At 44.1% G+C, this 24,819-nt stretch overlaps 1 protein-coding gene across 4 annotated transcripts in view; it reads right to left on the bottom strand.

Annotated features, from left to right (window-relative positions):
- The window catches only part of ZDHHC20 (zDHHC palmitoyltransferase 20), a 56,172-nt gene extending 38,305 nt beyond the window's left edge, over positions 1–17,867 (bottom strand). For 3 of the 4 annotated variants that reach the window (XM_080591285.1, XM_080591287.1, XM_080591286.1), the window contains exon 1: positions 17,614–17,866. In XM_080591285.1, the coding sequence (XP_080447411.1) occupies positions 17,614–17,731 (118 nt within the window). In that variant the 5' untranslated portion in view covers positions 17,732–17,866. Of the gene's footprint in view, positions 1–17,613 lie in introns of all 4 variants that reach the window. The other variant, XM_080591288.1, reaches the window with a different exon arrangement.
- Positions 17,868–24,819: the final 6,952 nt, after the last annotated feature.

Here is a 24,819-nt window from a genome sequence, read left to right as displayed (position 1 = left end):
GCTAAAAGAAGACATTCACCCTCAGCCTTGAAGGAAAAAGAAGCAAACAACCCTCCATCAAACCCACACACCACATATACTTACTCCCTAAGAGGCATATTCTGGTCAAAGCCACCCTTTGAGAGCCAGATACATTCTTTGCAGATCAAGAAATCCAACTGCAACTAGTGCAGTACAGAAAAGGAAAAGGATTGGTCTTGTTACTGATGTGCTGCGTATGTGTGTTCCCCCTTCTCCCCCCACAGTGGCTCCTGACCAAAGGCAGGCTTTGGGCATCACAGCCTATCCAAGGCTCTCAAGAGTAAACTTTAGATTTTGGCTGACATTGCTCATGGAGAGAAGAAAGAATGATAAATGTGCAATTGCATTCCTAAACTAGATGTACAGCTTCAACTTTTCTCAGTTTCTAAGGAAAATGGTTAAATATCTATAAACACACATATATACACAAATGCACTTGCATACACATAGGTACATATTTCCAAAAGTTACCAGTACTGAAACTCAGTAGAAACTTCCCATGGGCATTACCCTGCCTGCAAACGGGCAAGCACCACTTGTATTATCTCAAGTTTTTCACTTGTTAAGTGAAATCGAAACTGTAACTTGGATTTCTGGTAAAGTAATTCCCCTGTGCAATGCAGAGCGTAATCAGTTACTCACAAGGAAGCTGGTAGAAGTATCACTTACTGAAACAACTGGGGCAGACCGGGAATGAATTGCCTTGGAGAAACACTTACTCTACTTCTGTTACAGACCTGGGGCAGTGTCACAGAAGGAAGTCCTTAGCACCTCTCCGCTGTTCTCTCTACCCTGTGGCTCTGTGACCTTTCCACACTGAGCTATTTCTTATTTCCTGACTGGCAGTCACCCACTAGTGCTTTCTTCCCTAAGCAGCAGGGAGTTGTTTTTAGACAAATGACTCAAGACAACTGAGTTGACAGCATCACGTGGCCAAAAGCCAGCACAATAAGAGGCTGCCAGCTCCCTGCTGAAAGGCTACGGGGGCCCAGGATTGCATATGTCTTGCCACCAGCTGGAACAAACACCCTCTGCAAACGCTGGGGCCACAGGAACCTAGAGTGGTTTTATCTCCATATGTTGTTAGTCAGAATCTCCAGCTCTGGGGCACAGCTTTCCCCATGTTGCCCTCCCAAGTTGTTCCAGAAGTAACGTTTTTCAAACCAGTGATGCAAGAGAGGTGGCCCCACCGCCAGGCAACACTCAGCTCAGAGGCATAGCACGTGGCGACATCTGCTGCAGGGTGCAAGAAGTCAGCTCTCAACTATCTGCCCACTCCCCTGTGCAAGACCAAGGCAGCAAAAGCAAAGACTTGCCTTTCAGACACTTCAGCTCCTTCCAGCACTTTAGGTTTAAGCCACCCCTGAAGGCGAGTTTGAGAGAACACAAACAGCAGTGACAAAGGGTGAACTGCAGCGAGCGGCCTCTGGCTGCCCTGGGTCACAAACAGCAACGAGAGGGGAAAGAAACCCTGCTTTAGGTGACCGAGGTCTTACATTTGTGTGGCCATTTCTGCAAGCACGTGTGCCAGATCCCGAACTCCTCCCATGCTGTGCACAGCAGCTCCGCTGGAGCTAGCTACTTGGCTTCTTGGAGAGATCACAAGACGATGCCTTTCCTTCGAGTGATCACAAGATGATGCCTTTAAAGGCATCGCAGGGGGAGGAGAGGAGGAAAACACAGCCAGGGAAGAGACACCTTGCTGCAAGTGGGTTGCTCTGTTGTTGCCAGCATAAATGTCACCAAGTTTTCTGTTTGTGACCACCGCATTCATTGCTATAGGATTCAAAGAAGAATACTCATAGGGATAGGTAAGATGCATTAATATTTCAAATAAGGAAGTCAAAGATACACTGCAGCCTCTTACTGTTTGTTACCAGCCATGGTTACAATTTGTTGTATGGTTAAAACAATATTAACATAATTCTTTAACTACAGCAACATAGTTCTTCAACTACAGCAAGTAACTTAGAGAGGCCAGAGGCTTGCTGCCCAGCAAACATTCTCTTATCACAATAACAAATAAGGTTTTTTATTTATGGAAGGTCTTACTCACATATTCTCTGCACTGAAGTTGTAAAAGTACAAGCAGGGCTACAGCAGAAATTAACATAATCAATGCAAGACAGTCCTTGGGTACTGAGTTACATTTAGCAATGAATTAAGCTCTGAGAACTGAAAAAAAAAATTATTCTGCACATTCCTGGAATAGTATATTCTGTGCTACCACTTTCACAGTTCGAAAGCACAGCTACAAAGGCAGCTGACTTCTGGGAATCCACAAAATCCTATCAACGACTCCTTTACCTCCGCCTCTACAAAATATTCTTAAAATTTATACCAAGGGCCTCCTAATGGTCTGCACATCGTAAGTGATTTCAGAACCAAGAGTTACACTTGGTTAGCAAGCAAGAAGCATCAGTAGGACTTAATCTCAGTCCCACACTCGCGTCCACATTAGGCATTACAAGATGCATCAGCACAAACAACTAAAGGCTTTTTCTGGAAGCAGCATCTGACGTTAGCATTCAGCTGCAGCAACTCACCAGGTTTGCTGTCCCCGAAAAGCCCTATTCCCTGAAAAGCACTACTCACTTTTAATTTACCATAATTGCCCAAAGAAACCTAATGTAACTTGATTTTCTTCAGCTACTTAATCACTGGTGTCACTGCTCATTCTATTTGCATTTTGATAGATTTTAAACCCTAGCATTACTTCTACATGCTTTTCTTAGCCGCTTAGGAGAATAATTGGATTTCTTCTTTCAGACCTCTCCCCCCCAGTCTACTTTATCATAGCAATAACAGCTTTATTGCCCAGTAGTTTGGTAGTGCTGCACAGAAGCTGTTTTCAACATTGTCTTTAAGCTATTGTATAAAGCCAGAAGAAAGCTTGGTTTCTTCTTGGAAGACAGAGAGCCATTAGTTCCACACGTCAGTCAGCTGTGCCCCTTCTGGACCACAGGGAAAATGGGAAAAAAAAAACCAGAAATGGCAGAAAAAGCACAAAGTCAGATGCACCTGAGAGGAACCTATGTCCACACAACAAGTTAATTCCCCTTACAGTTGAAGGAGGGGTATTTATACTCAGGTTGGCAAACTCAAGCTCACTGTAACTCCGTGCTCAAGCATCTGTACTTGTCAAAGGGCTTTTTGTCTCAGGAGCAACTCCGGTTGGTTCTGTAGTTAAGGCGTAATGAGGATGCTTGCAAGAGATCTGAGACACAAATAAGAGCATCAGCTAGTGCCGACAGAGAGCCAGTATCAGGTGTTGTACAGGGTTGCCTTCCGCACTCTCCACAAGATTAAGTATTCTGCAGGTGATACTAGAAACCACCAATACATCTAAAGTAAAACAAACAAACAAACAAAAATAAACCCACCACGACACAATTCAATCTCTTAACAGATTTTTCCAGGTGAATGAAAACAGAGAAACCATCCTTATTTAACTGCTCCAAACAAATTCTGAAGGTGTGCAGATGTATCATTTGGTGACACGAACTCCAGACTGAGCTACCGTGACCTTCAGACAAACTATTGTGAAGTGGCAAGAGAACCACAAGACTGGAGGTCTCCACTTCCTTGGTAAGAAACCTGTCTCTGCATTTATCTTCAGATTCTTCCAAAATCAAATGTCTCCTTACTTAGCTATTGGCCCTGCCTGCAGCAAGATTTTCTTAAATATTAAAAATCTCCTTGCAGAACTCTGGGAAAAATCTCCTTGTAAATCTCAACGCGGAGTATTAGGTACTTTGTTTCTGAGACAAAGATCGTGCTGCTGCCAAGGTTATAAAATAATGGGAGAAATAAAACCACCCTGCAAGCAGACCTCTTTTGACACATTATGTCACTGAATTCCTCAAATTAAATTTTAAATTCAATTTTTTTGTACTGTTGGTCAGGTTTGGCTGGTCTTTGCCACCTGAGATTAAATATGGGCTTGCCTATGATGAGGAGAAGTCATTTTCTGCCAGCAACACATGAGCAACACAGCAGCCAGTAATGTAACTTCCACAAACCTCCTGTCAAGATATTAGTAAGCCAAGCTTACAAGCTTAATCAAGTCCTTTAAAGAAGCTTTGTTTTGAAAAACATGTCATTTAGAACCGTGTCTATCAGCTGTGTGCAAGCTTAATGGTGGGGAATTTGTGTCTTTATTAATATTTACAAGTCCTGGGTGTTAAATATTTAATACCGTATCATTTTTATTATTAAAGTATTTATGGACTAGATAGAGGTTCAGAGATTTTACACAGTGATTTTGAGATTCTGTCCGTGTATGGTTCATCATGTTGGCCGACAACAAATCCTGCCATCTTGTGATGCTGGAGCCTTTGCTGCTCATTCTTCTGGCAGAACAAAATGTCACTCATTAAACCTTCCTTAGTTTGAAATATCTTGGGACAAACCTTGACTGTAGCTAAATATACTTCCTCTAGTTTCCTTGCAAAAAGGAAGAAAAAAAAAAACCACCAATGGCCCCAGGAATATAACAAAAGAAGCAGGTGCTGTAGAGGGCAAAAAACATCCAGGATAACAGGACAGAAAGTTTTGGCTTGAGGACAAGATTTCCACCCGCTCCACCAGGAGATCTTATTTTACTGCTCGACCAGCCAGGAAAATGAACAAGCGACAGCACAAAGGCTGCACAAGCCACTACAAAGGGAATTTTGGATACTCCAGAACACTGATACTGCAGGTTAGAAAGTAATTCAGAATAAGCTGCATAGCTCTCACTCAGTAAATATTGCTTGAAACAGACAAAACCAAACAAAAACCCTAAAATAACACTTCCAAAAAAACAATCCTCCCAACTTCCCTGCCTCCAAAAAAACAAAAACAAAAAAACAACCAGCAAAGCAAGTCCTCAGAGCTTACCTGCCTGCTGACTGTTCAGCACATGTTCCTGGAAAGCATTAACTCAGAGCTCAGTAAAAGGTCAGCTGAACTACAGATCCTAACACAACGTGCCAAGGGAAGAAACAGCACTGCCTGTTACACCTCCAAGATGCATTAGGGCTCCCGTGACAAGGCACTGGATGTAACGCAGCACGACTGGCAAGCTGCCTAGCAAGGAACAAGTGAAGAATTTGATGTACGCATGACACCTGCAAAGTGAATTAACTTCTGCCGTTAACTTCTTTCCAGGATATCACGTGTTGTGATATAGCTGCAAGAATATCTTATTTGGCAGGTAAAGTACTGGAGAGCGGGGCACGTGTGGGAAGAAGGGAGAAACAGGATTGTTACAAGTTTGAGAACTTCAACAGAAAATAGCCACTCAAAAGAGAGAAGATAATCTAGTGCTCAACTGTCTTCACGCTTTCATTTCTTAAATATGTCTAAATTATGAATTATTTAAAAAGTTCAAGCCTGTCTTCTGCAGTAGGTAGTCCAGCAGGAATCTACCCTGCAACACAACAAGTATTAGCTTTGGTGCCACCATGTCATCCCTACATATACATGCCTGAGGGAAAGTAGAAAGCAAGGTAATTCATTTCAGCCTTATTACTATGTTTTCCTACTTGAAGGTCAAAACTATCTAAAAAATACAAAAATGCAGTCATTGGAGGTATTGATTTTAAAAATGTCAGAAGTCAAACAAACTACATCCTAGCAAAGCACTGTATCCCCAAATTTACTTTTTTGTCTTACTGCTTTTGCACATACACGTGACTGTCAAGCTTGAGATGAATTAAACACATTTAATATAAGGAAATGCCATTATACAAAGCACAGGAGGAGTAGCATAGGAGGAAAGAGAAAACAAGATATAGTGGAGGGAAGGGCATGGCAAAACTCAGTTGCACAGTAAACAGTTAAATTCTGTCCATAAAACTCACCCCCAGAATCCAATCCCTTTTGGGTACCAGTACCACTCGGGACAGTACTCCCTACAGCATCTCACAGCAGTTTCAAATATAAATATAAGCTGGCTTCATTCCTATTCAGTTATTTTCTTGTAATTTGAAGACATGACAAAAACATCAAATACCTCAGACCCCAATATCTGCTGTTCTTGAGTCGTGAGGAAGTCCCAGCTAAGCTAGGGCGTCCAGGATTCCTGGTGCCGTGCTGTGGCCAAGCGAAGTGACTTCACTTTAAAGGCACTGATGCACATTAGACCCTAAGTTATGCCCTCGGGAGGACGATGTCATAAGATACGCTCTTAGCATCCTCCTGAAGCATGCTAAGCCTTCCTCAGATTTACCCCTCACAATTTTTCCTGCCTCATTCTTAACACCACTTTAAGGACAGAGTAGGATTACAGAGCTAATAATACTCAACAAAACCAAATTATACTGTGGAGAGATTGAGAGCTGACTATTCTACTATCCTAATGGATAAAAATCTACGCAAGAATATGAAAATACGAAGACACGGAAACAGTTAGCCTTAATGGGATGAAGAAATCATCAGCAATTGAATTACACATTGTAATTAAAAACCTGCAGTAAAAGAATTTGAACAGAGCACAATGAAAAATGGTGCAAAATATATTTGCTAGTATACATATTATTTATTTACATTGCAACATTTACCAGTGCTTTGGCCATTTGAATCTCCAGGTGGTATTTCCTGGCTATTGGAAGTTAGTTTGTAAGAACTTAATGAAACTTGGAACTTTTAAATGAAAAAACAACTTCACATTTCATTTTAAGATCAACTTCCACTGTAAAGAAATACATGCATGCAGGGTGCCTGTGACATGCCATAGAACTTCAAGTGCAAAAGGTGTGCAAGTGAAAAAAGCCTAACAGGCAGCTTTCAAAGATACTGTTCTCATTAATTAATCAAGCATTTGTCTTCTCTGGTAGATTTAAGAGAGCCTGCTTCGATCCAGCAGGCACTGCATTTGAATTAAAGCCAAAGATACGACTACACTACACCACCATCACTGCTCTGCCAGCCTTCTTTAACACAGACATGAATCTTGCCTTTCTGAAAGGAACTAGAAAGCAAAACTTTACTTCTAGTAAAACCAGACAGTAAAAGCACAGCAGCAACCTGCAGAATTTTGGGATGTCTTCATGAAGCCCAGCTGTGCATTGCGATGTGAAAGCCCAGGCTAAGACACAGCTTCCGTCTTGAACAGCTTACCGTTTACTTTGGAGGTTTTCCCACTCCTTCACCTCTTTAAAAGATGAAAGAGGACAGACTCTATCAAGTTTCCTTCTTTTTACAGTTTTCTCCTGGATGCTCCCCACCAGGAAATAAACCGGTGGGTTACCTCCAAGTTCTGTGCTCTTTTGCAAAGATATTTAAGAGATGAAAGCCTCTTACCAGCGGTCTCACACCCTGAAGACAGCCTTCAGTGGATGATGAAACTGCCAGTCCATGCTTACCTTAAAATCATGATAACCACTCTCACGTTCCCGCTTAAGCTGAAATGAACTTCCAAATATCCCTAGAGTTTGTGGTTCTATGGGGAAAAAAGCCTAAAGTCTTATAAAAAACAGCATTTTGAACTTCTGAAATTGAATGATCTTCTAGCCTAGTTTTTGTTCACAATTAAAAGCAGCAAGCATGCTGGAATTTCTTTGGTGAGTTTGAAGCTCTATAAATACTACCCACTGTGACGTATACTTGCCAAAGACAGTAATAAGGTGTAAGGAAAGTTTGTAAAAACAAGGCCTTAACCGCTTAACCTGGAAATTTAAAATTACAATGTGCAGTCACCTTTGAAATGGCTGTGTTCTTTGCACAGTTCTAAGCAGTCCTGAGGAATGGGGCTCTGAGGAATCTGGTAAGCTGTTTGGAAAACAGCAAAGAGTACAACAATCCCTCCTCTTCCAAAAATCTTGCTGGGCAGAGGTTGCAAGGAGGATAGTAAGATGAATATTCATCGTTCCTTCAGGATGAAACAGAAAACGGACTGCTGCAGTTCCTTCTCTCTTCTGTTCTCAGAAGGTACCCATTTAAAAATATTTGCAAACCTAAATCATAGTTACTTTACTCACGGGTCTTGTCTTCATCCCAAGCGGTACTATGAGCTCAGCATACTCAACCTCACAATATTTAACTTGTTTCTTAGCAATGATCTACTTACTACAGAGAGCTTACATATAAAGAAATACATTTAAATTCTATGTCCCTTAAGACTTGAGTGCAACAAAACTATTTATATTAATAAATAATAATTGTTACTTTTTCTGCAGTAGAAGATATAGTAACTGGAAGAGAAAAAAAAAGTTTTAAGTAAATCTGTACTAAATCAAAAATGTGGTTAAAAGTGAGACACGAGATAGATGACTTGTTCCAAATCATGTATCAGGTGTTAATAAAGCCTCCCTGCCCAACTCAGGGTAAAACAGGACTTAGTATTCCTCCTGTCAGCCACTGAGGCTTGGTGGGTCAGCGGAAGGGGTGAAGAGATCCAGTTCTCTGCTCTAACCAGCAGAGGAGGAGCACACTCCTTTCCACAGCCATTAGTTAGATCAGAATTTATACATGTTGCCCTTCAGATATGCACCCAGCACATTTTCTGGAGCACATCAACATCCAGGCCAACCTGTTGTATTTCCCACCCCCCCCCCCCCAACCCAAATTCTTGAGACAGTTGAAATCTCCCCACTTCCTCCTCTTCTGCACCTTCATTTCTTTTTATCCCAACACCAAATTCTTCTGCTCAAATCTATCTTGCATGCTCTCTGACTGGTACATCCTCTTGCTCTCAGGCTTCTCTGAAACCTTTGGAGTTCATTCATCAGTTAGGCAAGACACTGACCAGAGAGCAGCTGTACTTGCTGGGTCACTTTGTTCATACCACTCTCCTTGCCGGGTCTCTTCCCTAGACACTGAATTCCTGAAAGTCAGTGACGAAAGGATCTTTTCCTGGCTCTTCACCCGATACAGCAAATTTAAGTTTCTGGCCATCAACACGAGCAAAAGGTCAACAGAGCGTGCCCTGCCTACTGCCATTCACCTCGCTCCACATCGTCTCCTCTCTCTCAGCACTGACGTTTGTCCAGTCACCGGTCTGCATGTCAGCTCAAAGGAGCTTTTCCCCGATGCACACTAGAGAACTAAATCCGCAGGGCTTCAGTACACGTTACAGGCTTCGTTCCACAGAGCTACTTTGGTCACAGAGGTAGCATGCGCCTCACTTAGCTGTAGATATCTATAGCAAAGGGGTCTGCAACCCTATTACACAACCGTGCCTCTTTATAGCACGCAGAGACGTAATGAGGTGATACCTTGATGTACAGACGAACCCTTTTTGTTCAGATTTTGATTTTTTCTTCTCTCCTTAAAATACACATTCAGCACCCTGTCTGTCTGTCCACAGAAGCCTCTAGCTTCAAGCTAAAGGAGGTTAATCCTAAAGAAAAGCAAATTTCACATTAGTTAGTGCGTATTAGATGTGCATACTTGCACAGCCTCCTCCTGTGTTTCTGTCCAGAACAGGGACATAATCCAAACAAAAAACGAAGTACAAAACTAAACTGAGCCAAATTTGATGCTTGAAGACTCAAAATAATGAACAGTCTTTACATCCAGAGAAAAGCTTAAAGATCTTATCACCTGTGAGACTTTTTCAAAATAAATAAGTAAATATGCTTCATAGAAATGAATTAAAGCCTTACAGAAGTAGGAAGATAATTTCCTTATTCTTACCCAGGTCTCCTGGATCAGAAAGCAGTTATGAGACCGTGCAGAACAATTTTAATTTGGCAAGATCCTGCAGTCTGAGGTGAAAGAGAACACTGAAACACTTGTGATTTTTCATTCTGTCTTATCATCCTTAACTGAAACAAAAATAAAAGATAGCTAGTTCTTTTTTACCTCAAATTCATGTAAATTTTGGGATTCTGCTTTTATTCCTCGCACTGCTGTTATTCCCGCTCTCAGGCAGATTAAACGAAGGGCAATCCTAGTACTTGTCCAAAGTCACTTAGCACACGGAAGTCAACAGTTTCACAGGATCTTTACGTGATGAAGGGAAGCCTTCCTTTAAATAAGTTAACATTTAATCTTTCCATAGAACAGACCTGTGAGTATTTGCTAGGCTGGCAATGTAACAAGCAGCTTTACACCAGCAAGAAATCGATTCCAGCTTTTGAACTCCAGTTCAGGAAATAAACGCAGAACAAGACATTACCACTGCATCCCACAATCCCTGGCCTGCAGTTTCAGTTACAAGCTCAGCTCTCAGCTTTTGGCTGCCTCCTCTGCTGCTTCTAAGTAGTCAGATATTGCTGTCAGCCTCCACTGAAATTAATACCTGTTTCGCTTTAAACATTCCTAAAACACTTTTTTTTTTTATTGTCTTGGGGGTGGGATGCAGAAAATAAAGCAGCATCACCTCTTTTTGCCTTTTTTTTGTTACAAGTTTGAGAACCTCAGTAGAAAATAGCCACACAAAAGAGAGAAGATAATCTAGTGCTCAACTGTCTTCACGCTTTCCTTTCTTAAATATGTCTAAATTATGAATTATTTAAAAAGTTCAAGCCTATCCTCTGCAGTAGGTAGTCCAGCAGGAATCTACCCTGCAACACAGCAAGTATTAGCTTTGTGTGTAATTATTTGGCTGAACTAAAGCTTTTTTTTTTAAATAAAAAGGTGAAACTTAAGGAGTAATATGTTAAACTGAAAAATATGCACACAGAAAATACCTCCACAAAAACTCCTATGTGCAATTTGCATCCTTTTCCAGACATTATTAAACAAAACCGAGCCAGAACAACCAACCAAACTTGCATGTTAGTCACACAGGATTTTCCAGAAGAGAAACCAAATTCTGTTGTTTTGGGCTCCTCTGCAATGCCCAGGAAAATCCCATGCCACAACCCCAGAGCTGTGAAAGCCCTCAGGTACCACCTATCCCAGCATTGTGGAAATACGTTTTGCTTCTCTGCTTTTTTAATCCAGATTTGACAAATGCAAAGGCACTGACTGCTTGCCAAGAAGAATGGTACAATAACAAATTCTCTGCATGCGCGTTAACTAGAGACAATAGCTGAGGCATTTCATGCCAGTTTTGAGCCTACCACAGACAACTGCAAGCCAGCTTATAACTTGGTTTAGTTCACTTCAAACAAATCTGTTCCTCTCAACTTCCCATTTAATCTGAATTGTTTCTTCCTCTCTGCAGTATTAGCTTGCCTAATTCCAGATGAGTTATGACTTACATCTCTCTTTTTTTTTTGTACCAAAGAAGCTAAAAAAGATGGAAAAAGTATCACTGCTTACTGCTTCACAAGAATTCCCCACTCTGGAGACTAACAGACATCAGGATGCACAACCCAAAGACCACAAACAAAAAAACTGGCATAGAAACCTCACTTGATCTCTGTTAATCATATGATTAAAATGGTTTCGTGGCTCAGATTTAAGGCAATGCTGCACCATATATAGCAGCAGAGAGAGCGTTAAAGAAACTGCAGAGGCAAGGCATGCTGCTCTCGTGATCTAACGATCTTGTGAGCAGATCCTTTCTGACAATCCTGTACCCGTAAGACACTTTTAATAGCCAAAAGGGAACACGAACAAGGAACTGATGAGCCATGTGGTCTTTACAAAGAAAGGAAAAGCAGGTGCTTGATATGCTGCAGAGGAGGAACTCGATTTTTAGCACAGATAAGAAGAGAGAGTTAAAAGTTACAAGAGGAGGCATTCCACCAAGGAAGAGGGGGGAAGGCCCATTTTTTTTTGCTTGGCACAGGACAGGAGGGGCTAAACATACCCTACAGAAAACAATTTATTGACAGCAGAAAGGAATGATGTTGGGGAACTGGCTAAAAGAGCAGATGTTTTTGTTATGGTTTCATTGCTCCTCTCACACCTGATTCATCTTGGTGGAGATGCAGCTGATGCAGGAAAGAGGCCTGTCTTTACTTGTCAAATGTTTCTATTAAACATCACACGCACACAATGGGGAGATGTTTAACAACTGAGCTGAGTTGAAAACTCCATAAAAAATGTTTCAGGAAAGGTGTTTGTAACACTGGGAATGAAAATACATCTTAAAACAGCAGGAATTCTTACCAGCTGCAAGAGGAGTGCTGAATGAAAAGAGCTGGACGAACATGGATGTATCGATTGGATTAAACAGGAACCCAACAAACCCTCAGCATTTACAGGCACAAGTTTCGACAGGCAGCTGGGATGCCTCCTGTCCCTGCTCTCCGTCACGGGCAGTCTCAAGCTCCAGACGTGAAGGCAGGTACGTTGCCACCTGAGTGCTGCACCTGCGACAGGTGTATGAAGAGCTCAGCTCTGATACCCATCTTTGTAACGCCGTAAATCCTTTGATTACAGAAAGCACGTCTCCATTAAGTCATAAGAATACGAGCTGCTAGAGAACAACGTTTTAATTATTTAAATTTCACGCAGAACCTGAAGTTCACGGTACACAGAGTCAGCGACCTCAAATTAATTACTGTCTGCTGAAAGCACGCGCTTGATATTCTGGCCCTTTTATCTCAAAGCATCTTGTAGGAAGACTGGCACACCAGTAAGTGACGAAGCGAAACCCCTAATTAAAAACAGAGGTGAGCTTTCAAATTTGCTAGGAGAACTCTAAGTGGACAGCAGCAAATTTCACCAGAATGGCCGGAAAGGTGGAGGAGAGAAGTTGGTGCTCCCTGTCAGGACGTGGCAGCTCTGAGCTCAGATCCTCATTTCGTGCCCGGCCTCTGGCCGCTCCCTGCACGCCTGGACCAAACCCAGGGGCATGGCTCGGTGACACAAGTGACAATGCAGGGCTGGGGCCAGGCACCGCACGGGGCTGGCAGCGAGGAGGGTGGAGCCCTTCCGCGGGCAGCGCTTGGGAAAGCAGAGAGCAAAGACAATGTCCCAAGAAACCAGGCTGAGCTAGCGCCGCTGCTCGTGGAAGGGTTTTTTCATTAGAGGACTGCCCAGAGAGCAGATTTCATACCATATAAAGGGCACGTGCCCACCCAGCCCTATAAACTAATATGACCAATGCAGTGCAAAGCACCAAATAAGCAGCTTGATAATCTTGCTGCCCAAGCTAAGCATCCAGTTTTCCAACACATCTGTATCCAGCCTGAGCACCTCGGCAGGAATCTGACTTATTCCTAACAACAGAAGAGGTTCTCGTTTCAGACGACAATCCATGTGCCTGAGCCAAGACACCACAACAGAACCAAGCGTGTCCACAGCATTTTAATTTCCTTATTCTGAAATTCGCAAGAGAGGCACATAAGCACGGTTAACTGTTACTAATGATCCGACGTGTTTAATTAGCTGTTCATTCTCCTGAAGAGGAACCCCCTGTTCCTCCGGGAACGGATTTGCACGCCTAACATGCCAACGCTGTAGTGTAGTGCTGATACTTTCGCTTTTCCTGTGGGCAGAAATCAGAAGTTACTGAGCTGCTGCTGCTTACACCACGTTGCCACTGCTTGCTAACTACTGCAGTCACATTTTAGGCAGAGATTTCTTCTTGGTTTCTTCCTGAGGAGGCAGATGGAATTACCTTCCCTCTGTGTGCTACGGACTCTTCAAATGGGAGCGTTACAACAGATCACCGAGGGCTTCTCATATTGACGGTGCTTTGGGGAAATCAGAGCCATCTCCCTTCTTAAAAGGGCCACTGCAGCCTTCAGAATAACCAGTTAAGTTTGTACCATTAGCACCAAGTTATGAATCCCAAATTACAGACTGCTTTGTTTGCCAAGATTTTAGACACATTAGACATTACACTGCATTAAAAAAAGCAAACTGCTCGGCAAGTAGATGCTATGAAAGTACACAAAGCTAATTACTCCCACAGCTTTCAAAAATCACAATTTTCCAGGCTTTGAGGAATTTAAGGCACAGAAACATTTAATAAAAGACCAGTAGGTTCCTAAACCAAGCCATTCTCCTTGTAACTAGTCCTGGCTCTTCTGGGCTGAGTTCTCAGAACATACAGTTTTAGCTACAGAAGTAAAATGCTACCCTTAACGAGATTTTTGTTTTTATATGTAAAACCAGCCAATAACCTTAGTTACGATCTGCAGAAAACTCAGCCAAAGTTAACATCTTTCTCAGTGCAGACCGCAGTACCGAATTCTGCCAGTGCTTCAGTAAAAGGGTTGTCTGTATGAAACAGACTGGTTTTACCCACTAACTTTTACTACAAACGTCAAAACAGCGACTTCTGACCGTGGTCTGGCCAGTCTGTTACAGCTGCTCACCCACAAAAAGGTTTTGAGGATGGAGGGAGAGGTAAAGAGACGCAAGGCAGCCCGAAGTGAAAACGAGCCCCAAGAGAAGAGCTCTGCTCACACTGAGCTTCTGAGGGGATGTGGCAACCAGAAACAATCGGTTCAATTCACTAACAACATAATAACGCCATTGTTTGCAAAAGCGAGGTTAAAAGCAAAACATGTTTTGATAACAAGAAAGAACAGAAGAAGTGGTTTTAGACTAATGAAAAGCTATTTTACAACCACCCATGCGTATTTCTAGGTGTGTTTTCTAAGTTTCCCTGCAAGTTACATGCAGAAAGAAAAGAGAATCGAGTAAGAAAGCGTTCATTCATGTTTTTCTCCTTTAACGCCTTTAAAGAAAACCTGAATGAGATGTGGCCACAAGCCTTTTGCACTTCCTTCAGTTATGTGTTCACAGTTCTTCCCACTCTGCTGACATTCCCTCGCTTCTACCCATTTGGTGAGAAAAGGGCATTTTCACCCTTCCGTTAGCTTAATAGCTAGCTTACCAGCTGGATCACAACTACACAGCAACAGGGCTCTAAAACGGCCAGCCTTCACCCAGATACTGCTGCAACGCTTCGGAGAAATACAACAATGTTTCTAGGGCAGGAAAACAACAGAATAGCTCATACTGAGAGCCTCCTTTCATCTCACCCATACCATTCCTCCTTGCTGTTCCCAGGCCGTACGTCAGTAACATAATTAACAGTTGTAGAAGAGGCATAACCAATTAAATGCACACTGGTGGTGAATTACAGAGTAAGCCTGAGTCCTTCAGACACCAATCACAGGACACTGAGCAGTAGGGGAATATCCTAGTGGAGGAGCGTGGGGCAAGCAGTGCTGGGAAGCAAAACTGAAAGGAAAAGAGAGCGATGGGATAGAAGAAGCAACCCTGATTTACTACACCATCTTCTACTTTGATTATTAAGAATATTTTCTGATACTACATTACACTTGCCTTCCTACTACACCTACTAACTGAATACATATGTTTAACTTTTAATTCATGAGCAGGGACTCAAAGGAGGAAAACAAACAGGATGGAAGAAATAGTTGGAGGGAACAAAGGCCTTCTTTCTTCCTGTTTCCTTGTAAGCTTCACATCTTAATAATTACCCAACCTTTACGAATAACCTTGGAGAAAAAAAAAAAAAAAAACACTGGTGTCTGTGTGGTTACAATTTCTGTATTACTCAGTCTTTACACATTTTTTTCTATTTTGTTTCCTCTTTTCTAAAACTTTCCTTCTTCCGTCTGTCTTTCCTTTACCCAGGCACACATCAGCTGCATATTGTGCCCTTTGCTAAAGACAGCCACAGAAGTGCAACAAGACATAAAGCCCTGCTTCTGCGCCTGCTGTATAGGCACATCTGCAGAGACCAATGTCACTTCATTCATTAGCAGTGCATTAATTGCATCCTAGCTCTTCTTCACAGTACACACTGCAGTAGTTTTCAAGCCAAAATAAAACATATGGAGCACGGCGAGAAAGTAAACATACCTGCCAAAAGAAACAGAAAATCCTGTGTTTTGCTATAAAACCTCTCTGTGCTTGTTTGAACTCAAATGCAGCATAATAGCAAAGCCAAAAAAGGGGAAGGAAAGAGCTGGGGGGGGGGGGGGGGGGGCAAGGGAGAGACTCAACCACAAACAAGCTCAGAAAAAATCCCTTTCCTCTTCCTTGAGGAGTTGACCTTTCATCAAAAGTATAAAGAAAATTCAACAGAAGGTTAAAAATAATAAAAAATCAATCAGAAAAAAAAAAACTCAGAAAAACAAATCTTGGTCACCAAGCACCATTTTGACATTTAACAACTGCTGTCAGTGACAGCAATAAAAATCAATAGGTAATTTTCTTACTAAATGACCACTTTCTCTTAATAGCCTGCATCTGCAGACATTAAAAATAAAGCTGATTTGTGAGCAAGAAGTGCCAGACGTCTAGAAACCAGATTTATAGATGTGAAAGTTCTCACATAAACAGGAACCAGCCCTTTCAATAATTTTCACACAAACGAAACCGTGCTGAATTTGGCAGGACTTTCTGCAGCCCTCTATGCCTGCGAAGGTCTTCCGTAACATCAGGGTCAAAGACATTTTTCTGAAGAAAATGATTCACCAGCAACCAGCCCTGACCCACTCTGTGATCAAGAAACAGAGCTGGGACTTGGGGGATCGAGGTCCTTTCCCTGATTCAGCCAGAGATCACCAACGAGACCCTGGGCAAGCCACTTTGTCTCTTGAATTTCTGTTCTTTTTTTATGATAAGAAACACATACCCCTGCCTTTTGCCGGAACAGTCAGACTTCAATCACAACTGTAAAATGTAAGTATATAACCCACATAGCCCCCCTCAGGACTACTGTAACAACCACCCATGCCCTCCAAACCAGAGTATTATCCAAAAGTTATCCAAAAACTAAGTACTGCGGACCAAAAAAACCCCACCCAACACCTTGGTTATTTCTAAAGGCCAGATATCTTTACAAGTTTAGGGCTACCAAAGCAACTATTTTACATGAACAGCGATAAGTGTAAGGACCCAAAGCCACTAGCACACCTATGCACACAGTTTAAAACAGTCCTGGTTCAACAAGTCTGGTTGCGTATCCCTGTATTTTTGCATTTCTCCTGCACAGGTAAATATCCTCCTGAACCAGACTTTAAGTTCCTCCTAAAGCCAGAAAAGGGTAAATATCATCCTGACTGACACCGACTACAAATAAGCTTTACATAACGCAGAACCCTACCACCACAAGCCTTGACGCAGCCCGACAAGCCCCTAAGCCCCAAATCCTGCTTAGGGAGGATGTTTCCAGCCTCTTTACACCTCAATGACAGCGGGGTCCGGGACTGTTCATTAGAAGGGGTGAAAGGAGTACAACGAGACGTGTTCAAGTAGTTATGTGGTACATGAGGAAGTTCCGGATCGGCTTCAAATAATCGAAATAGGAACGAGAAGGGGAAACTTCTCCCGGGCGGCAGGAGTTGTGAGGGGCATGGACCCCCCCACGGCCCCGGTAGGGATCCTAAGGGGGGCTGCCAGAGCCCGGGGATGGGGTCTTTGCCCCTCATCGTCCACCTGAGGCTCCTGTCCCCAAACGCCGTGCCCCGTCCCCCCGCCAGGCCTCCGCCGCCATGAGGCGCCTGAGGGCGGGTAGAGCCCCGCCGAGCCCCCTCCCGCCCTCCGCCACAGAGGCAACAGGTAAACCCGGCTCCGCTGCGCCCCCCCCACCCCCGGGGCTGGGGGCTTCCCCTCCGGGAGGGAAAATAACCCCCCTCCGGGGCGAAAGGAACCCCTCCGGGACTGCCCCCTCTCCGAAGCGCCGGGGAGAGGCCCCGTGAGGGCGGCGGGAGGCGAGGGGTCCCCGCGGGCGGCCGGCATCCCCTCGCCCTCCCTGCCCTCCCTCCCCGCACTCACACACACACAGCTCCACCACGTAGGCGTAGTAGGACCAGGCCACGACCAGGGCGATGAAGGCCACGGGCACCCAGGCCAGCACCTTCTGGCAGCACTTGAGGACGTGGGACGGCGCCATTTTCCTCGCCGAGCCCCCGCAGGAGGAGGCATCGGCGGCGGCGGCGGCGCTGCACGGGCGGCGGCGGCGGCTGCAGCAACGGCCGCCGCTGCGGAGCCGGCCCCGGGCGGCGCGGGCAGGCCCTGGGCGGGCCGCAGTGGGCGGGCGATGGGCGGCCCCGGAGCTCCGCCGCCTCCCGCACCGGGCTGCGAGCCCCCCAAAAGCTGCCTACATCCCCCCCCCCCCTCCTGCCCCGAGGTGTGCCCCCTTTAAACAGTTAATAAAGAACTTGTGGGGAAAAGGGGTCGCAGAGGTGCTCGGGGCGCTCGGCTGCGGGACCCGGAGGTGCTGAGTGGGGATGGTGGGTTTGGTTGTAGGGCTTCGTAGGCTGGAGGAGTCGCTGAAGGAGGTTTCATGCCTCACAGCAGCCCGACAGCGTCTCGTAAAAGTGGGCTCATTAAATGTCAGGCTTGCAGAACAGCAGTCTGAACCGTAACCGATGTGCGATGTTTCATGGACACTGCAGTCATGCATCAGCAAGTCTGCTGCTTGGTGGCATGTTCCTCTAGCTGAAACCCCAACCTCAAATCTCATTGCAGCTCTTTTGTGCTTTTTGCAGGCTGGTGGCAGCCCCATCCCTACGTGTGGGTCTGTCCCTGCAGTCATGCAAAAGGACGGATCCAGACCGTGACACCCAGTGCTGCACCAGACCTCGTGCTGACACAGTCAGCGTGCTCGTGGGGCTCTAATGGCTTGCTGAGTACAGCAAAGTACGGTGTTTCTTTATAAAGAACTTACCAGACTATTTGCCAAACTTCAGTTAATGCCTCTAAAATGTGGGCCCTACCATGACCTTCCAGAAATTCATTTCTTCAGCTGCATTGCTTTGCAGGAATCAACTTTCTTTAGTGCCGACTCTCTTTAATGTTGACATTTTTAATGTGTAAAATTTTTAGCTTCACTGCAGCCTCACTATTGGTAGAATCCTGAGACTGAAAGGAATCGGCATGTGACATGGCAAAATCCCCATTTATCTCCAAAATAAGAGGGTGCTCTTCCGCGTGGTTTCGGATGATAAAACTGCTGAACGCAACCTGCGGCCGGCAGCTGGGCGTTTTGGAGAAATGTCCCAACGTGACATTGCACAGCCACGTTATGAATCACAGAGTCACAGACTGGTTGAGGTTGGCAGGGACCTCTGGAGATCATCCTGTCCAACCCCCTGCCGAGCAGGATCACCCAGAGCACGCAGCGCAGGATGGCATCCAGGCGGGGTTTGAATATCTCCGGAGAAGGAGACCCCACAGCCTCTCTGGGCAGCCTGTCCCAGAGCTCTGTCACCTCACGGTACAGAAGCGCCCCCTCATATTAAGCCAGAACCCCCTGTGCTTCAGCCTGTGCCCTTGCCCCTCGCCCTGCCGCTGGGCTGTCGCACGACATCGCCGTCCCGCGGGGCACCGGCACCACCTGGTGGCGGCCGCGGGCACCGGCGGGCCCCGGGCCCCTGGACACCACCAGGGCTGACCTAAACCGACCGAAGGGATACCGGGTGCGGGTCTGGGCTCCCCCCTACAGGAGGGACGTAGAACTTCTAGAGAGGGTCCAGCGTAGAGCCACGGAGATGATGAAGGGATTGGAGCATCTGTCCTGTGAGGAAAGAGTAAGCGAGCCTGGCCTGTTTAGAGAATAGGAGACTGAGGGGGGATCTTATCAACCTCTACAAATACCTGAGGGGACAATGCAAAGAAGATGGGGCCAAACTCTCCTCAGTGGTGGCCAGTGATAGGACAAGGGGTAATGGCTATACATTGAACCACAGGAGGTTTCATCACCGTGTGAGGAAGAACTTCTTTATGGTTTGGGTGACAGAGCACTGGGACAGGTTGCCCAGAGAGGTTGTGGAGTCTCCTTCTCTGGAGATATTCAAACCCCGCCTGGATGCCATCCTGCGCAATGTGCTCTAGGTGATCCTGCTCGGCAGGGGGTTGGACCGGATGATCTCCAGAGGTCCCTTCCAACCTCGGCCATTCTGTGATTCTGTATTTCTGTCTGCATTACAACCAAATAGGGGCACAGTTATATCAGCCTACATATGGTGCAGGTTAGTTTGGGCCACTGAGCATGTCCCAACAAATACTAGTATTAATCCTGTAATATATGAGGTGAAATCGGGAACTGGAATGTCAGAATGAATTTTTCTAGAATATGTTCACAGTCTGCCTCTTCTATACTGCCTGGCATCCTGACTGCCTGGTGTACATTGTGGAATTAGTATAGAAGGCATGGGCACATCTGACATTTAAAGATCCTAAATTTGTTTGATACTGAAATGCTCACAGCTATCCTAAAGAAAATGGGAGGAATTTTGATTCCCATACAAAGTAATTCAATAACAAATTTTGGGTGGTTATCTGTTGCAGTGACAATGATAACCACTCGGGATAGCCAAGAGAGGCAGATGGCAAAAGTGACTGCCAATCTAATGGAAAATACCTCTCAGGCATTAAATTGAGCAGCATCTCTGGCTGTTTATTGTACCAAACATGACTGCTGGCAACTGGAACTGTGGTTAGATGCTTTTTTTTTTTTTTTGGGAAGAGTTAATTCCTTTCTCATGGGCAATGCAGCAGAGAGCCTATGTTATGAGGGTCAACAGGTGAGTGGTACTAATTTTCAGCTTGGCAACGGGATGGTTCTTTGACAATGGGATGGTGGCTTGTGGATTTATTAAAGGAGGAGTATGGACAGTGGGATATAAAACCTTGCATTAGCTTACTGAATGTCTCAGGTGAATGGCTGTGGGAACCTGATTTACAAGGGGAATGGGTACATATAGTAAGACCTTAAGTTTAATCAATCACAGTTAGAAATGAACAATTTCACAGCATGAGCTTTCTGCTAAGCCCTGTGGTCCACAGTATCGCCACATCGGTGGGAACAAGGCAGACTGGGAGCCCCAGTCTTCACCGGAGGGAGATCACGGTAGGAGCGTGGATGCCTCCACGCTGTAGGCATGCTGACCTGTAGACCCAAACTCAGGACACCAAAGGGAAGCCTCTTGGACAAGCCTGCTGGACTCCTTCAGATCCCTGCCCAGAAGACTTGGTGTGGGAAGGTGGAGTGAGGAGGAGTGGGCTTGAACCCTGATATCACCATGACATAGTGGAGAGGGAAGAGGGATAGGAGTGTAATGCAGTAGTGGTTGGGTATAATCTGTAAGATTTAAGAATGATAATTAGTTTTATTGTTGCGTGTGTTTTTAACTATTTAATTGCTCTATCAGTTTCTTAGTAGTGTATCATTCAATGAATAAACACTGTACTCTCAAGCCTGCGGTCTAAAGGGAGGGAAGGTGGACCTGTGAGGTAAAACTACAAATACCTTTTACTAAGCTTGCCACGCCTGTGGCTGGCTGTTACTGTCCACTGACACTCCTCTCATGCCCACTCCCACAACTTTCATAATATTGTGACCCTTGATAAGCAGAAGTGAACACGAATCACAAAAACCTGTCCCACAATAAGCATACCTCCTAACAGGGAGACTAAGAAGCACAGCTGCTAATACAAGCAGACTTCACAAGCAAAAAATTCACCATGCTGGGAACGACATGAGGTGATCCAACATGACCTTCTCTAAAGCACTCTTCCCCGCTTGTGGTAACTCTGCATTCACCCATTACCCATGGGTGTCACTTGTGTGCTTAAGGAACATCTTTCAGTGTGTTTCAGTACAGAGCTGCAAAAACATCCTGCATGTGATTTTGAAGAAGTCTGACACCGGCAAAGCTGGAAGCTGTGACATGGTCTTACCAGAAGTGCTCCTGTGCCTGGATGTTGTATCTGTTCTGCGTCAGACAGGTGCTTTAGCTGTGATGGAAAGCCAGTGACAGCTGTATAAACCTAGGAGAGGAAAGATTTTTTGACCAGCTATTGTCCAATAACCTTTCTGCGCAGTGCTTTTCCATCCTGAGAGAAAGTGAAGTAGAACTGAATCAAACAAGGTTGTGAGGCAGCAGTGAGGGACTGCTTGTCCCAGATGGCCTGCCCCCACCCAAGGAATTGCACTGCACAAGGAACCCCGTGGCACAGCTGACAGGAAGTAACAGCTTCCACTCTCAGAGCCATCCGGGATGCATCTACAAGGACTTCCTAGGCAGAAACCAATTCCTTGAATAGATGCCAAGCAGGGTGGAAGCAAGCTCTGCTAGAAATCACTGCACGCCTCTTTGGCCTCAAACCACAGCACTGCAGCTAGTGCAAAGTCAGCAGTCACATGCATGGTGAGGGACAAGCGACGACACTTGGGAGCAGGTTCTGGGAATCTGAGCAGCAACTGAGAATTCTCACCTCACTCATCTCTTCCAGAGGTTTGTTGATCTGTTTATTAACAGTTTGTACAGCTTGGCAGGACCAGGTGGCAAAATTTACTGCACTGTAAATTACTGTATCATCCCTTACAATTTTTTTTTTTAAATACAACTAGCAACATTTGCTATCCTTTTGAAAGGTGCCTTACAGCAGAACACTGCAAACACTCCTTTTTTTTTCAGACTTTCTCACTGTGCTATCTAGCACTCATCATCTACAATAGCTTCATCTCCATTTTGCTTCTGTATTTTTTCCTCTCAGAGTAGCTCATCTCAAATTCCAGGAACAAGCCATCCCCAGGCAGAAGCATCCCAGCAGCCTCTTAGGTGGAGGCCGATGCAAAGTAATCATGTGGCTCATTGGTAATCTTATTTATTTGCCCCTGGTAATAACAGACAAATCCATTTTTTGTAGGCTTCATGTTTCTGATATATGCATAAAACCAAATGAGATGGTGTAAATACTTGCTCTTCATGTTCCAGTACAGCTCGTGTAATCTTGTATACATTAACTGTGAGTGATTAGTTGCCCTTGTTTGAACTGGATCTTGTTTTGCTCAAATAGCATTTGAAACATTTAATTTCAGCTGCATTGATTTATTCCTTGCTTTCCGCGCATCTTTTTGTTCAGCCATATTCATGTCTCCTAAATTATAATTCTTTGGAGTAGCATTTAAAGAGTTTTTCTTCTTTTACCTTTAGGACCTATCATTTAAATTGTCTCATTTTCTTTTGAAACCACCTTTCCTAAAGACCAGTGGCAGAGCATTTTGGTATCATTCCTTTTCAGCAGTGAATATAATAATTTATCCTGTGACTCAGCTCCTGTTGCTCTAGGAATTACCTCGCGTGCACTATTTAAGAGAGACACAGAAAGTTTTTAATAATGTTTCTTCTTCCAGTGGTGTAAATTTCAAAGTAGATAAGGTGCCACATAATTAAAAAAATAAATATGTATTCTGAAAAAAAGAGAAATAAAACCCACCATAATGACGTCTTCTTTTTTTTTTTTTTTTTTTTTTTTTTTTTTGGGAGGGGGATGATTTAGAGCTACTAGTTATTCCGTTTGATGATATTAAAACTGACAAATTTTTGCTAATGTGGTGGATGTGAGGCATAGAGTACAACAGTCCTGCAGTCCTTTCTTTCTCCAGGAAATTGCTTGTTAGATGGTTTTTATTTCATACTCTACTTCCTTAAGGTCCCAATTCATAAAAGATTTAAAACAGCTCCTTTCTAGGAGTTTTCACCCTTCAAATAAAATACCACTTTGATCTATAAAAAAAGTGTCCAAATGCAAATACGCTTACTCAGGGTCCATTAAAATTCATGACTAAAGCAGGCATTCCTAAAGTACAAGTTTATTCTAGCGAAGCTCATCTTCTGTGCTCCCTTTGTAGCTCATGGAGAAAGAGAGGTCCTCCAGAGGGTGGTTTGGAGCAGCTCGCTGGTGTCTGAAATCCCAGACATTTCTCTACGTTGACTACAGGATATCCCTCCTCCCAAATTTTCAAATCTTTGTTTTTGAAACGAGGCCAAGACAAATCCTACATTTTGCAAGGTGCAGAGGACGTACTCCCAGAGCCTGTCACCTTCCATTTTATTTCCATGCCTTGGTCAGTGTGGAAAGGCAGACCATGCTCAGCCAGGGGCTGAAAAGGAAAGCGCAAGCATCCCGTTGGGTTCATGGGTGTGAGAAAGCATGGCTTTTTGCTCTCCAAGGAATGAGGCATTCTTTCTCAAACCTCACAGGTGGGTTGAGCAGCTTTGGGAGGCCAGTGCACACAAAGCAGCAGCGTGGTTCCTGGGGACAGTGAGAAGAGCTCTGCACCAGGGCTCTCTGGTTAATGAACCGAAAACTTTATTAACTTTATTAACTAAGCCAATACCAGCTTAATGGGAAATCTGCCTCCACACATGCTGCTCGTCCACGAGAAGAAAACTGTATTTTAAAATCCCAATGTATATTTATTGATCCATCTCTACGCCTAAGTCAAAGCATGGACAATATGTCTGAAAATTTCCTTTAACTATCTGATTTTTTTTTCCTATTCTAGCCCTTTATTTGGCAGTGATCCTTTTTTTGTTAAACACACAGGACATCTAAGTGCCACAAAAACGTAATCCATGGCCTGGCTTGTTTATCTTATTGTCTCATCTCTGTTTTCTAGATAACACAGGAGTGTAATCTGTAAACTCTTCAGAGCCAAGACATGGTTTCTACACCCAAAATTCCACATGAGCTCTGAAACATTTTGGAGTCTAGAGGCAGAATGGTTGTAATTCCTAGGCACTGGCACCGACTGAAAAAAGCTTATGTATTCTCCACACAAAGCTCGATATTGGGACTGAATATATTGTTCGCACTTTCAGTAATAACTGATTCAACAGACATGTGGGCAGGGAAAAACAATGACAATGGAGATCAGATCAAGAAACCAAAACTGATTTCTAGAAACAGCCAGTGAGTTTCTCTTAGTTCTATTATACCACACCGCATTTTTGCCTTTGCTTGTTTTAACAATGAAGAATTAATATTCTTAATAAAAATTATCTTAAACTAAACTAACTGAAAGAAATGGAAAAAGTGTTGGTATGGCAATACAACTAAAATTCTGTAAATGACTTGTACTCACCCTTGTGTATCTTTTTAAAAAAAGTTGAATCAATTTTTGAGACCTCCACAATATGTAATGTATACATTTTTATTGCAAACGACACTCATAAGCAACGATGGAGG

Source organism: Anser brachyrhynchus (assembly GCF_964034855.1).
Source record: "Anser brachyrhynchus genome assembly, chromosome: 1".
NCBI classification, from domain to species: domain Eukaryota; kingdom Metazoa; phylum Chordata; class Aves; order Anseriformes; family Anatidae; genus Anser; species Anser brachyrhynchus.
This window is presented reverse-complemented; position numbering and strand designations above follow the sequence as displayed.